This window comes from Nestor notabilis, unplaced genomic scaffold (genome assembly GCF_000696875.1).
Source record: "Nestor notabilis isolate BGI_N333 unplaced genomic scaffold, ASM69687v1 scaffold2727, whole genome shotgun sequence".
In the NCBI taxonomy this organism is placed as follows: domain Eukaryota; kingdom Metazoa; phylum Chordata; class Aves; order Psittaciformes; family Psittacidae; genus Nestor; species Nestor notabilis.
The window spans coordinates 27,158-40,880 of NW_009937655.1; the positions used below are offsets into that span (position 1 = coordinate 27,158).

The 13,723-nt window shown below is 38.2% G+C and overlaps 1 protein-coding gene across 1 annotated transcript in view; it reads left to right on the top strand.

Moving 5' to 3' along the window:
- Positions 1 to 13,723, top strand: part of CNTNAP2 (contactin associated protein-like 2) — a gene marked incomplete at its 5' end in the record, with an annotated part of 126,594 nt that overhangs the window by 23,162 nt on the left and 89,709 nt on the right. The window contains one exon of the mRNA XM_010018910.1: positions 1,835 to 1,962. Coding sequence (XP_010017212.1) covers positions 1,835 to 1,962 — 128 coding nt within the window. The remainder of the gene's footprint in view (positions 1 to 1,834; positions 1,963 to 13,723) is intronic.

A 13,723-nucleotide genomic window follows, 5' to 3' on the forward strand; every position in this document is an offset into this window, starting at 1 on the left:
AAGCCCTTCAATCTTCCTTTTCTTATATCACCTGTCTCCAAATTGATGAATACAGTACCTTTGTAAAGGGCATTGCAATCTGTGGATGAAAAGCAGTATGCTACAACCTAGCACAATCTGCAGAAGCAGCCTGTGAGGGTTATTCTTCTCCATTTTCCTTCCTTCCTGGCAGTCCTCTGGAGCAGCCTCACCAACACAGCACCTGGTATATCTGTGTCCAGCCAGAGAGGGTTAATGATCTCAGCAGTACAAAGGGCCCATGGAGAAAGGCAAGTGCTCTGAAGGGGAAGAACAAGCAGATTCAGGAAAACAGTCATCTCCTATTTGAAAAACTCTAGTAATTAAATCTCTAATGACTCTCTTCATCACAGAGAGCAGACAAGAGTTCCAATGAGCTGTGATGGTTGTTTTCTTAATTACTTTAGTTGTGCTGCTTTTAGAAAGAATGTTTTGCCAACAATCTCTTCAGAAGGACCCACTAAGGATGATGACTGGGGACACTACTGGAAAATACTACTGTGCTGCTGGAAAATTCCAAGCATTACCACACATCATGCAGATCCCTGCTGTGCTTCACAGTTAGTTATTAGCAATATGAGTCAGGTCATGGAACCATCCAAACTAGAGATGAAAAAGACTTTCAGTTTCCCAAAATCCTTACAAGTTCCCAAAAATCCTTACAAGTTATTATATTGTGCTCTTCAGTAACTTTTCCAGATCCTGAATTCATTCTTCATCCTACGGTATTTTTGAGCAAAGGAATTAATTTTATGTCAAAAAGTTGCTTACTTTAGGCAGTCAGTTACATGCCAAGGTACAGCTAAAGAGAAAGGGAAAAAAAAGATGGTTTATTTTTGCTTCCTCTTTCTTTTGTTTCAAATAGCATATTCCCAACACTATGTATAGTGCGTTTTTTCATGTGTGGATATTTGTGGCCTTCCATGTGTTTATGTGGGGAAAAAAAAACCCAACCAAAACAATAAGAAATCAATCAAACAAAAAAATAATCATGCACCTTAAAGATAAGGTATCTGATATATTTTGGTTTATTTGCTATTTAGAAGAAACAGCACTCAACACGCCAGCTGCATTCAGCTTCTGAAATAATAAAGGATACATGTTGTAACCGTGCTTAGTGATAAAACCTAGGCATGAAAAAGGCACCAGATTAGTCACTGCAGGTGAAATGAGGAGCTTTTAGACATAACTATAATTTGAATTTTAGTGATGTTGCTAACTAAAATGGGGTTTGAATTCTGTACTCATGGTTAGATTCACAAGTTTAGAGTTTTTGGACTTCGTCGCTTAGTATTAGAAATGACAGGACTATGACAAGCCTTTCAGATAATTAGTCTTTAATTTCCCTCTTTTAATATAATACTAAAAATGTTAAAAGAAGCACTGTTTCCTCGGTATGCAGAGGGATAATAACTGGCAGCAATTAAAGCAATAAAGATACAGTTATAGGAAGCATGGGGGTATCTTTCCCCGTCAGAAGACATCAGCAAGATCTACAGCAAGTTGTTAACTACTAGCATGGAGCTGGTCAGTCGGGAAAGCAGGGAGACCCACACAAGCCCAGCTGAGTCCAAGACTGGCCATGCTACTCTGCCTGTGTTCCAGGGTGACAGTAGCTGCTATCCATTTGTTTCCCAGTAAACAGGCAGCATTATTGCTCAGACTGTTGTTGTTTGAGACAGGTAACACTGTACTGGTGTAACTGCTGCATACCTGTTCTCTTGGTGCTTAGTTCATTGAACAATAACAATGATCAAGGAAATTATTTTCCTCTATTTCACAATTGCTTTCTTTTTCTCTCTTCTCTGTCATTCAGGAGAAAAGACACTGGGATGTTGTCATACAAAGAGCACCTGCCAGTGAGTCAGGTAGTGGTTGGAGACATTGACCGGCCTGGGTCTGAAGCCAAGATATCTGTGGGTCCCGTGCGTTGTCAAGGAGATCGTAAGTTGGCTGGTTTTCATTCCCTTTCTCCTGCATAGAAAGCAAACTAAATTGTAAATGGGTGACATTTTAGACACCCCATGCAAATTCAGAGAAGTGGCTGTCCCTCAAGAGACTTTATTCTATGAAAGTATGATGTGATTTGAGAAATTTTGTCTGTGAAGCTGCACATAAAGTGGTTCATCTTTGTATTTAAAATACTAATACTTGTCTTTATTTTATAGTAAAGGTGGCAACTAAGTATTCAACTAAGTTCCTGTAGATATAAGCAGTAATACAAGTTGCCTAAGAACATTTCTCAACATCTGTGCTTCTGTTGCTGCTCTTGTCAGCATCATTATCACTGCTATGCAGATCTCTGTAAACTATGTTTATAGGATATAAATGGTGGCAAACCTCATTGCTGTAAACTCTGTTTAAAGGTGTATGAAGTTTGACAAGATAGTTATCAAGTGTTAACCATACCTGGGTTAGGTGTTTCCATGTGAAACATTGAGAGTTTTCTGTGGTAACCTCTGATGTCCAGGTTGAATGCTGATAGGAGGTGCATGTCCTCCAGTTTGACCAGCAGGTGTAAATCAGTATCCTGGAGAAATTTCCACTTCACAAACACACAAAAAAAGTTGGGTTGCAGTGAGGAGGACTGTATTCCTCCTTCAATCTCTGTGATATTTCAGAAGGTGAAATTCACCAACGAAAGGAGAGCTACTGCTTAAGGCCCTTTTAAATCACACTTCAAAACTTAAACTCTGTGCATTTGGCGCACAAGTTATATTTGTCCTCTGTATTTGAAGGACATTCTGTTACAAGAGGTGCAGTAAGGAAAGGTTGCCTGATTTAATTTACAATAACTAGTATTTTCATGGTCTGTAAAGAATATAAAATCCATCCTCAGATGCTGGTAAAGAGTAATATAAATCAGTCTATGAGATTTCAGTGGTGGGTGGGCATAGAACATTCAGGTGGAGCAACCTGGTTCTAAGCAGCGTCTGACATGGCATGACAGGGATGAGTATCGTTTGTCCTTCCTCCTCTGCTGCTTCACAGCTACAAGCTTTCCATCTGCATGTTTCTAAGTACGTTACAAAGAAGATCAGTATCATTATTCCTGCCTTAAGCTAAAGCAGTTAATCCCAGCTGAGAGGAAATCACATACTCAGTCATCCAGCAGGATGAGTGCAAAAGTTGTTTGGGTCCCAGTCTTGTGTCTGAAAACCTTAGACCATTGCTCAATGATGCAAGCAAATGTGCTTAGCCTCTTTTTCTATTTGTGGTCTTTCTGGGTTGCGCAAATGATTCCTCCTGATTTTGTTAATGAATCTGATGCCTAACAAACAGAAGCACCATCTCTGGAAGTGTACAAAAACTGTGTTGATGAGACCCTCAGCGATATGCTTTAGGGATGGACTTGTCAGTCCTGGGATAATGGTTGGACTTGATGATCTTAAAGGTCTTTTACAACCTGGTTGATTCTATGATTCTATGAAACAAATATCATGGGATGTTTGCAGACTTTCACATCATCTATTTGGTGCTTGTTATTTATGGTGTTTGACTAATCACAGCTCAGTTTGCGTGTGTTTGTTTCTCAGCTTAGTTTGGCAAACGTTTTGGTACTATGAAATAATGAATAGCATCTCTGTTGCACCTGTATTCCTCATATCCTAAATCTGAGTGCTGCTAGAAATATCAGTCTCTAAAGTGTGAACCGTTTCTAAATATTAGTATAAATGAAACCTCATTTGGGCAGACAGGAGCCTTTATTAGAGTGTGACTGAGTGACACAGCCATTTGGGAAACTGAACGGCTGTATTCCGAACATCCTGATTAATTGAATTTTCTGTTTGAACTTTACAAATATGATTTATAGTTAAAACAAAAAACCCAAACTTTGCCTGTGAATAAATTTGAATTTACTTCCATGACCATATATTATTGTCAAAAACCTGTATAAGTTTTCTCATAGGAGATAATATAAACCCTAGTCCTTGGCAGTTAGTAAAAGCACCCGTTTTATATTCCCAGTGCATTTACTAAGCATTCTCCTTTGTGTTCTTTCTTGACCATATACAACAGCTGCTGTACCCCAGACCAGAACTGTCTCACCTTGAATCAGAGCTTGTGGATAACAAGGTTTCTGTCCTGGGGGAAATTCCCAAATTTCAAAATGTGCTTTTGTTCCAAAGGGAAGAAAGATCTAAAGTGCTGAACTCGTGAAAAGGGATTTTGAAAAACAATTAATCCACTTTTGATAGATTACATGCATCAAAATTAACATCATTAAAAGATGCTGACTCATCAAAGCACAGCAATTTCAGTTGCGTGTATTTTGTATGTAGCTATCGTGCGATTTTTGAAGGTGGTAAATGAAATTCAGTTAGAGGTATAAAGACTGGCGAAGAAATAGAGATTATTGCTGTGGTTGGAAGGAAGGTGGAAAAGGTAAGAGTGCCTAAACAGTCAGATAAAAACTTACCTATTTAGAAGGTTTTGTCATTGCTGTCGTAGGGTCTGTCAGTCCTGTGACAGCTTCTCTCATATTGCCCTGAGGGTTGTCTATGGCATGTGATATATCAACCAGCAATCTAGTGATATTTTGCAGCACATGAAGGGCCATATTCTCACATCAGAATTACAGTATAGTTTGCTGTGTACTTCATAGCTACCTCTGTGTAACATCTACAGACACTGACATATCACCTAGGCCCAGTCACAACTGGACCTAAGAACTGTAAGAGCACAGCAGAGCTGCTGGCCTTTGCAGTCCATAAGAACAGACAGCTGAAAGCTTGCTATTTGAGGGCAAGGAGTATTAAAGAAGGAAAAGATATTTATTGTCTCATGCAGTTCCTTTCCTTCCATACCCATGAAATTCAGAAAGAATCAATTCATCAATGAGGGCCACAACAATTAACCATTACTACATTATTGACTGACTAAAGTTCATCTGAAAATCATTTAACTCAGTACCATTTACTTGACAGGGACCAGGGAGCACTAGGAATATGGTACACTTACCACAGAATTGTGATTGCAAAAATCACTAGATTCTTCTTTCAGAAATGCAGATGTTCTTTTGGTCCCATGAAGGACAGTTTCATTTCTCTATTCCACTGATTTATGACCTGATTAAGGCTGCTCTGGGCAAGCTTGGATGGTGGCTGTTGTTGGGAACAAAACCAGAAAACTTGGCCATGCATGATTATCCATCTTTGTGTTCCAGAAGTGGTTTTCATATTTAACTGCACCTCACAAAACACTTTTTGCAGCCTGTAAAGTAGTCAGCCAAAAGGACCTTTATTAACCCTCTAAAGATTGCTGTAGCTGCCATGTTGTACCAGAATGATGAAGACTCATCTGGTCATTGTGGCAAGAATCCCATAAATCTTGCCTGGAGCCTGTCTTGTACCTTGGATAAAATATCCAGGGTGTCTCATTTCCATTTGCTATTTTAGTGCTTTCTAAATATTTTATGATTTCTCTAAGTGGTGACTTAATAGGAGAGCAGACTTAGCCAATTTTATGGAGAACAGGTGCATACCAGGATATGGATTTGGTGGGGTTTTGGGCATTGTATTGCATCCAAAGATCAAGCAAGGATTTTGAGCAAATGTCAAATCTACCCAGACTTAAAGCAAAGCTGTCCTTCCTGGACACTGCTGTAGGAGCACTGTCTTTATAGAACGGCAAGGGCAGTTTATCAGCAGATTCTCAAGATCCTCTAAGCTGAGCTGGAATTAAAAAGGGAAAACCAGTCCTGAGACTCAATAGTAGTATTGGATAAGGAAACTACTCTTCTTTTCCTCAAGTGAATGTGTTCTTTGCAGGATCTAGAAAAAAGGGCCAACATAGAACCACTAATTAATCAGCTTTACTCTTCAAATACCTTTAATTAAAATCCCTTTACAGACCTATTACAGTTGTACTAACACTACTGTAATAGCACCTGTACTCCTCAGCCTTGCTGCCTGTGGCCTTGTCCAACCAGTAGTAGAAAGACCTTATCTAAACTCTTCATGGTATTCTACTGTGATGCAGGGGGGCACCTTGGTTCTCCTCCCTTTAGAGGATGACACAAGTACATGGGGTTGTTTTTCTGTCTAAGCTCAGCCTGAGGTGGTAGATCAAGGCTGCAGAAATGGATGTGGTAGTTTCTTCTCTAACCAAACTGAAGATCTTAGCTTACTATGTTGAGGCTATTGCTACATCAATTTCATCAATAATCATTTTGAATCAAAATTACTTTTGTGACTCTTGGCACCTTTTCAAGACTTCCTCTTCATTCCCTTTAGGAAAACACTGGGGTTTTTTTGTGAAGTTCCTATATTTGTAACCTGCTAAGAGTATCCTTTTCTCAAGGACTTCCAAGGATTTTGATTTGAGTCTGCTCTTTATAAGCCCGGAGGGGAACAGGCTGACTATTCTGCTGTAGATTTGCCTTTCTCCTTGAGTCTGTTTTCCTTTTTGTCCCATTTCTGCTATAACAAAGACAGAATTTAAGGGGGAGATGTTTTTTACACAGCTCAGATTTATGGGTTTTCCATCTCCTCTGGTGTACACTTTCTACCTTCCCAGTACAAGTTCGATTTCTGAGCCATAAATCATTTCCTGTGTTTTACTTCTATTATCTTTAATCTTCAAAATGTGGAGGAGGAAGCAGCTGCATTGACTGAGGTTCTTTCTAAGCTGAGTTTTCATTAAGACCAGTATCAGCACTGTTCATGTAGGATCTGCAGTGTCAGACCAAAAAGTCTCCGGACAGATGACAGAAATTCAGGAGCAAATCAAAACTCAGTTCTCACTTTAGTCCATTGATTTTGTTCGCGTGTGTGTGTGACTCTGTGTGTACTCAAGGGAAATATACCTTGAATTCTTTTATTCAGTGATTTAGACCATGGCTCATCATTCCTCCTTTCATGACTTGATGCTTTCTTTCTTTCACTTCTAAATATCACTTTTGGCTTGACTCTTATATTTCCTTGTAGAATGTTCCAGTAGAGTTGGCTTATTTAATGAGACAGTGGACACAGGCATTTTTTGTGACTCTGGGTTTGTATTAAAACATTGCCAGGGTCAACTGGTACCCTTGATAAAGTGTGTTTTTGTATTCCTTAAGTGCTTGTTACACATTGTATGTGGAGGTTGGTGGCTCAGAACTATTACTTGTCATGAAAAATAGATCTACTGTTTCATATGCATGGTTAGTCCATTTTCATTATATTCCAAACTGAGAACACTTTCGACATCTTGAACTGGTTTTTCAAAGGTGCCACCTGAGTTTCAGGAAAAAACAGAATTGCCTTACAGTGAGGTTTTCAGTTACACATTAAATGTATGAACAAGACCGTTTCTCCAGTCAGATATGCAACGTGTTGACTTGGTCAGACCAGCAGCGATGTTACTGTTACATAGGTAAGGTAAGCTGGAAAATATCCCAGCCAAAAAACCCCAATTTGAGTTGCAAAAAGATCAAACTGGAATTTCAGTAGAAGCAATTTACTCAAACTGTATATTAGACAACATGCCAGTAATGTAGTGACTTGTCTTACAGATTACTGGAAGTGAAAACTCTGCATTAAATGAAAATGAACGTCAATGATACCATCCCCCCAAAAGAAAAAATCAAGCCTAAGTGCTTGCAGCTTCCTCTAAATGTATAATTAGATGTGAAAAATACAAAATTCGAGGTTTGAAACTTGTGAAGCAGTGATTCCACTGGAAGCTTGTGTGATGGGATTACGTAGCTGAAATATAGGCAAGTCCTATTTGAGGTGTTAATTACTTCTCCGCTACTCAGGTTAGAAAACTAATCCAAATCTCTAGATTTTTCTACATTTCCCTATTTTTTTCCTTATATTTCTATATATACCTATATGCATTTATTTTTTATTAATTTCTCATGACTTTCCAATCAACTGTGGTAAGTTCAGTAGGGTAAATACAGGTCAAAATTTACTCCATCTAAGAACTTATTATTTTCCCCACTAACTGTAGCTGCCTTAGTAAACATAAAAATTCATTTGCTGAATTTCTACATCTATTATCCCAGCATGTCTTTATCTGTTGCACTGAATTGTATATTGTGCAATTCAAGTGGAATACAGATTGGCCCAAGGAACATCAGGACATTGTACTCGCTGTTTATCACAGTCATCCCAATGCTACCAGCAAAACCGAAGTTTCCTTTTCTTCTTCCATAAAAGCAGCCTGACGACCAGGAAGTGCTGCTTCAGACTCATTTGATTTTTTCAGTGAATTTTTGTTGAAGGTGATAAAATAACAGTGTTCTCTTAGGGTTTGGGTAGGGAATATCTAGTTCAGTTAATTGAATTGCTGTGATTATTCTTCATATGTGGTTGCTTTCCTCAGAGACCTAAGACCAAAAAAAAAAAAAATGACCCGCTAAGTCATCTTCCTAAAAGTTTCTAAGTAACCAAACCCACTCTTTTACACTTGTTTAATATCTGATTTAAATATAACTTAATTTCCCATAGTTAGGTCTAGCTCTTTCTCTTCACTTTTAACCCTGTGTCATACTGCGTAATTTGCTTTTATTGTTAAATTTAACTAGAATTTAGTATTTATGCTGGAATGCCCTCCTGCAGTGCCCTTCTGTTTGTAAGAGAACTCCTCCTTTTCTCACCTCCCAGGAAATCTAAGGCTGTGGCCAATTATCTCATACAGGTATAGGCTGTTTCTGTCCATGTGCATAACACTTTGCCTGTCCTGAAGACAGGAGCTGGAAAACTTCCGTTGTTCACATGAATTTAGGGCATTTCTCTCTCACACTGAAATATGCAAAGGGATTTAAAGGTGGACATAGGATAGAGTATGTCCTCTCATGGCTTCTCTTAACACATGTTCTCATTTCCTTCCTAAGCAGGGAAGTGTTCCGAGTGCTGGCTTTTGAGCTGGTACTTCTGTTATCCTTTTTCATTTGCAACCAATTCTCAGAAGGACTGTAATTACACTCAAAAGCAATCCTCAAAAACCTCCAAATTTAACCTATATCTTACTGTTAGGCAAGTTTTCAACAAGATAAGCTCTATCTTAGATTATCCATGGTGGACAGTGCTAAAATGAGAATAACTAATGTCTCTGGAATTGCAGATCAGCTTGGAATTGTCTTGAGGTTGCAGTGAACAGCATTTGAATATGTATGGCTGGAATAACTCAAATTCCAAAAAATATTTTCTTCCATCATGTTAATACTTGATCTGAGATAATCATTCTAGATGCTTTTCTCCTACTCCTTTGTGTTTGTACAAGAGACATATCAGCCTAGTAAACTGGGATGAAATAGTCTCTAGAGCACTGGAAGGTTCATTGAGAGCTCTTTCTGTGTCCCATCCTGAATGTAAGGTTCCTTTTCTACAATCTCGATAACCCAACAAGGAGTTGCTAAGATTAATGATTTCTATGTCTATGCACTCATTATAAGGCATAAAATTCTCTTTCAGTTCAAACTTTGCATACGAGTGTGTTCATGGAATAAATACTTGTAAAGTGACCCAGTTTTACCATAAATCATATTGACTCATGGGTCACAAATGAATATTCTCTAATGTATCCCACTCTCTGTCAGGTTTTGTCTTGTGCTTTCTGAAAGCAAACCCTACCCATGAGCACTACTCACCTCACAGAGCAGAAACAAATACACATCACATAACATTTAACCATTGTCCTAGAAGGACATGTCTTTTTATGTGTGACTGAAGCAACAGGGTGCCTGCAAATAATGCAAGAGGATAAAAGAAAAGTGGAGCTGAAATTATAATTTTGGCATATTGGGAAAACCAGTACCCCATGCAGGTTGTGCAGTGCAAGCCATATGCAAGGTTAAAGAAAGAAAGAAAAAGAAAGCCTTTATGTGGGACTGATCTTGTTAGAACATACAGAAAAGAGATCCTTTTGGCGGTAAGCATAGTCTTGATGTAGTTTGACCCCTTCTTTTTAATCATTTTCAAGCTTTGCCAAGATCTGATAGAGTCTGAGTGTTTGGTTCAGAAGAATAAGACTGAAGTTCAGGTTAGATATAAGGAGGAAGTTCTTTAGTGTGAGGGTGGTGAGACGCTGGCACAGGTTGCCCAGAGAAATACTCCATCCCTGGCAGTGTTCAAGGCCGGTTTGGACAGAGCCCTGGGTGACATTGTCTAGAGTGAGGAGTCCCTGTCCATGGCACGGGGTTGGAACTAGATGATCTTAAGGTCCTTTCCAACCCAAGCCAGTCTATGATTCTATGCCACTTCTGCCCACACCTGGCAGTGTATGGAAGTATTACAGATTACACTGTCAGTGGTATTTTCATTATGAATACGATTTACATTGCTGGTGACTTTTCGCTAAGGACAAAAAAGCAATATGCTCTCAGTATATCTTTTGAGTATACATCTTTGCTGTATACTTTCCTGCCACTCACTTTTTCTGTGCCCAATTTATGGTCTGTATTGAATTTAGGTATAAGAAATAACACAGTTCCACAATTGACATCTCCACACTTTACAGATTCCTCATGAAATGTAAACCAGACAGTGGCAGAGACACTTTACCTGGTTTAAGATTGCCTACTATTAATTAATCCTCACATTCATTCAGTTCTACCTAAATGTGTGTGTTGGTATAAACTACAGAAGGCAGTTCATTCGAATTTCAAAGGGCTAATAAATTTTACTCTCTTTATGTATTTGCTGAAGTAATGAAAACATATGGCAATCAATGCCCTTGATCAATTCTCCAACCGATCGTAAAAGAAAAAAATGGTGAGACTCCGTAGGGGAGTTATGAGCTTTATGTTTCAGAGATACAGAATTCAAATGCAATTAAGAGCTAATTTTATTCAGATTCCCCTCATCATTATGATTATATTACAGGTTAATCTTATCTTCTTTAATGCAAAAAAGAAGTATCTGAAGCATTTCATGTAAAGTATTGTCTCTAAACTCCTAGGGAATTTAAGCAAAGAGTCGTTAGTCTGATAGATGACATACAGTAGCTGTTCATATTAAACTCAAAATACTATTAAAGTTATGCTTTAATTATGATTCAAGCATTTTACCATCTATGTGATTATAATGCATATTAGTATCTTACCACTTAGCAAAGTAAGTACCTCACCTATAGGCAAGTAAGAAAACCAATTGTTCAGGGTGCAAAATCTAACAATGCGAAGATGAAATAATTCCCATGGTGTATAAAGAAGTGATGAGAAGATGTCAGTGAAGCAATAAGTAGGAGAACCTGAGACTAAACTGGGTAATGATAAGTTGCTGGAATTCTGTCAATTACATGCACAAATTTATGGTCACCTTTAAATTTCACCCCATAACACTGAATAATCTCTGAAGTGAGGTATAAAATGGAGGAAATTATCTATATCCAATTTTCAAGTGAAACTCTTTCTCACTTTAATACTTCTGGCTTGCATATTCCTGCAGCACTGACTGACATTTAAAGAGCAGAGAGAACAGAAAAAGGCAAAAATGATTGAAGGTGAGGTAGGGTGAGGTCAGTCTCGTTCATGGCTATGTGTAAGTTATGCAAATTCAGTCTCATTTAGGCACAGATAAATGAGTGGCACCAGGATGGAGGATATGCAGTTGTAAAGGAGCTCATCTAACCTCTCAGCACCCAACACTGGCACACAGCACGAAGTTGCTCAGTAACACTAAGAAATGCTCAATCACCAAGATGGAGAAACTAATAAAGAAGAAACTGGGGACCCTCAATGCTTGTTAAAGTTGCACCATTGATCTCTGTACTAGGGAACCAACTGAACTCTAATGTCTTAATACAAGATTTTAAAATAGCTGAACTTTTTCTATCTAATGGTTGAATAAAAAGGAAGGTCAGGTATGTACTCCACAATCACAGCTGCACTTCATAATGATTTCTCATCCCACAGGCTCCTCTCCCCATCCTGTAATTGTGGGGCTGAATTCTGACAGCTACTGTTCAAAACTCTCCCCTTATCAAGTCCTATTACATGTATACACCGTGTTTGGTGTGTATATCGCATCCCACTCAATGCTTACCAGGGTTTTCTAAGGAGTGTATCCTGATCCTTCTCTCAAAGAAGTAGCAGGTCATTCTAGATTTTTATGTAGCTCTATGATGTGGTCCCCAAAGGAACAGCTTTAGTACCTGTTAACAAAGGGTTGCAAAGTGATGCGTTTTTGGCAAGTGATTAGAAGTCGGAAGGGGAATATAACAATAGCTTGAGAGAAATAGAATAGATACAATGTGAAGAATTAACCTCCTATTTCTTTTCTCTGGTCTGACTTTTGTCTTCTGTGGAAAAAATGGTAATGTGGGAGGAAAAGGACTAGAACACTCTAAGAGAAATATGAATAATTGCCTACTTACTCCCTTTTCCATTGATGGTGCCATGGTGTGAACTTCCACTGATAAATTTCTGGATCTGAATGTGCTGCGTTCCAAATTAAAGTTACAACTTGTGAAGTGCCATAAATTCAATATTTAGAGAGCAGTTTTCAGTGGAAAGGTTGCAATTCCCCTTCATTCTTCCTCCATTATGAGGTGCCTGCTTTCTGCTGAAAATATCTTTCATGAGGTGCCTGCTTGGTTCTATAAGGCAAAAAAAGAGAAGAAATTTTAAAATGCTGATAATTTTAATCAAGGTTTTAACTTTGAATCAGCTCAGAGAGAATTAAAAGGTGATGAGTGGAAAATCCTTTACTTCACAAAATTGTAAATTTTTTTCTCATTAAAGCAATTCAAGGCAGTTCTATCCATTTACTGTTAGGAGCTTACAGTAATCTGTACTTGGAAAGTCTTAGCTAAGCTTGCAGAATCATGAAGCTTACAGCTTTACAATATTAAGCAGCAAATTCTAACATTTTTAAATGCCTGTATTTTAACTCTCATTTCTGAAGAATCATCTGCACATCTGATTTGGTCTGATTCAGAGGAGCAGGGTTTTTCATAAGAAAGCTTTCAAGGAAGCAGTTGCGGAACGAGAGGCAATAGTGACTTACGGTTTCAAAACCTTCTTTTCAGTCTTTTCTTCCACTAATCCATTTTCAACGTGCACACTGTATCCATATTTTATTATTTACCTTTGGTTTCATGGACTCCTGCAGATGGAAAACTTTTGCCTTATCACTGCAAATAGTTCTGCTTTTTTAACCTGAGGAACTAAATCAGTGTAACTCAGTTATTAGCAACAGAACACAGTTCATGTATCTGTGCCCCATTCACTTGGCTGCCATTTATTTTAGATTTCCTATAATAAGGTTAAATTTAAAACAATTTATTGTTATGAACAGTTATTGTGTCTTCGTATTTCAGGTGCAGGCAGAAGTAAACCTGATACATAGTTGGCAGGGTGTCTCCCAGTAAAGTTAAGTGCTTCCAAAAACACAGTAGAGAAGGGATTTTCACAATAAATGCTTATTATTTCCCATCCCAAAAGGAGAGAAAATTCTCAAAAACACTTGCCATGCCAACACTGAAAACCATAAGTCGTCTGAAAGAGAACACATTGGTTATCAAGTCCAATTCCCATTGTTGGAAGGTCATCCTTGTGACTTCGACTTTCAGCATTTTACAAAAGAGCCTTTTCATCACTGTTTAATTATATTTCATAAGTAAATAGGGTTTGAACTGAAAGAGTTTTTTAAGTGTCCAAATTAGAGTAAAGTTTTCCACACAATCAAGTCAGTGTAGTTACGTGCCATGAGCAGGTTCAAGAAACTTTCAGAAGCTTCAGTGTTTTGTAACAATGACAAGTTTTATTAGAAAA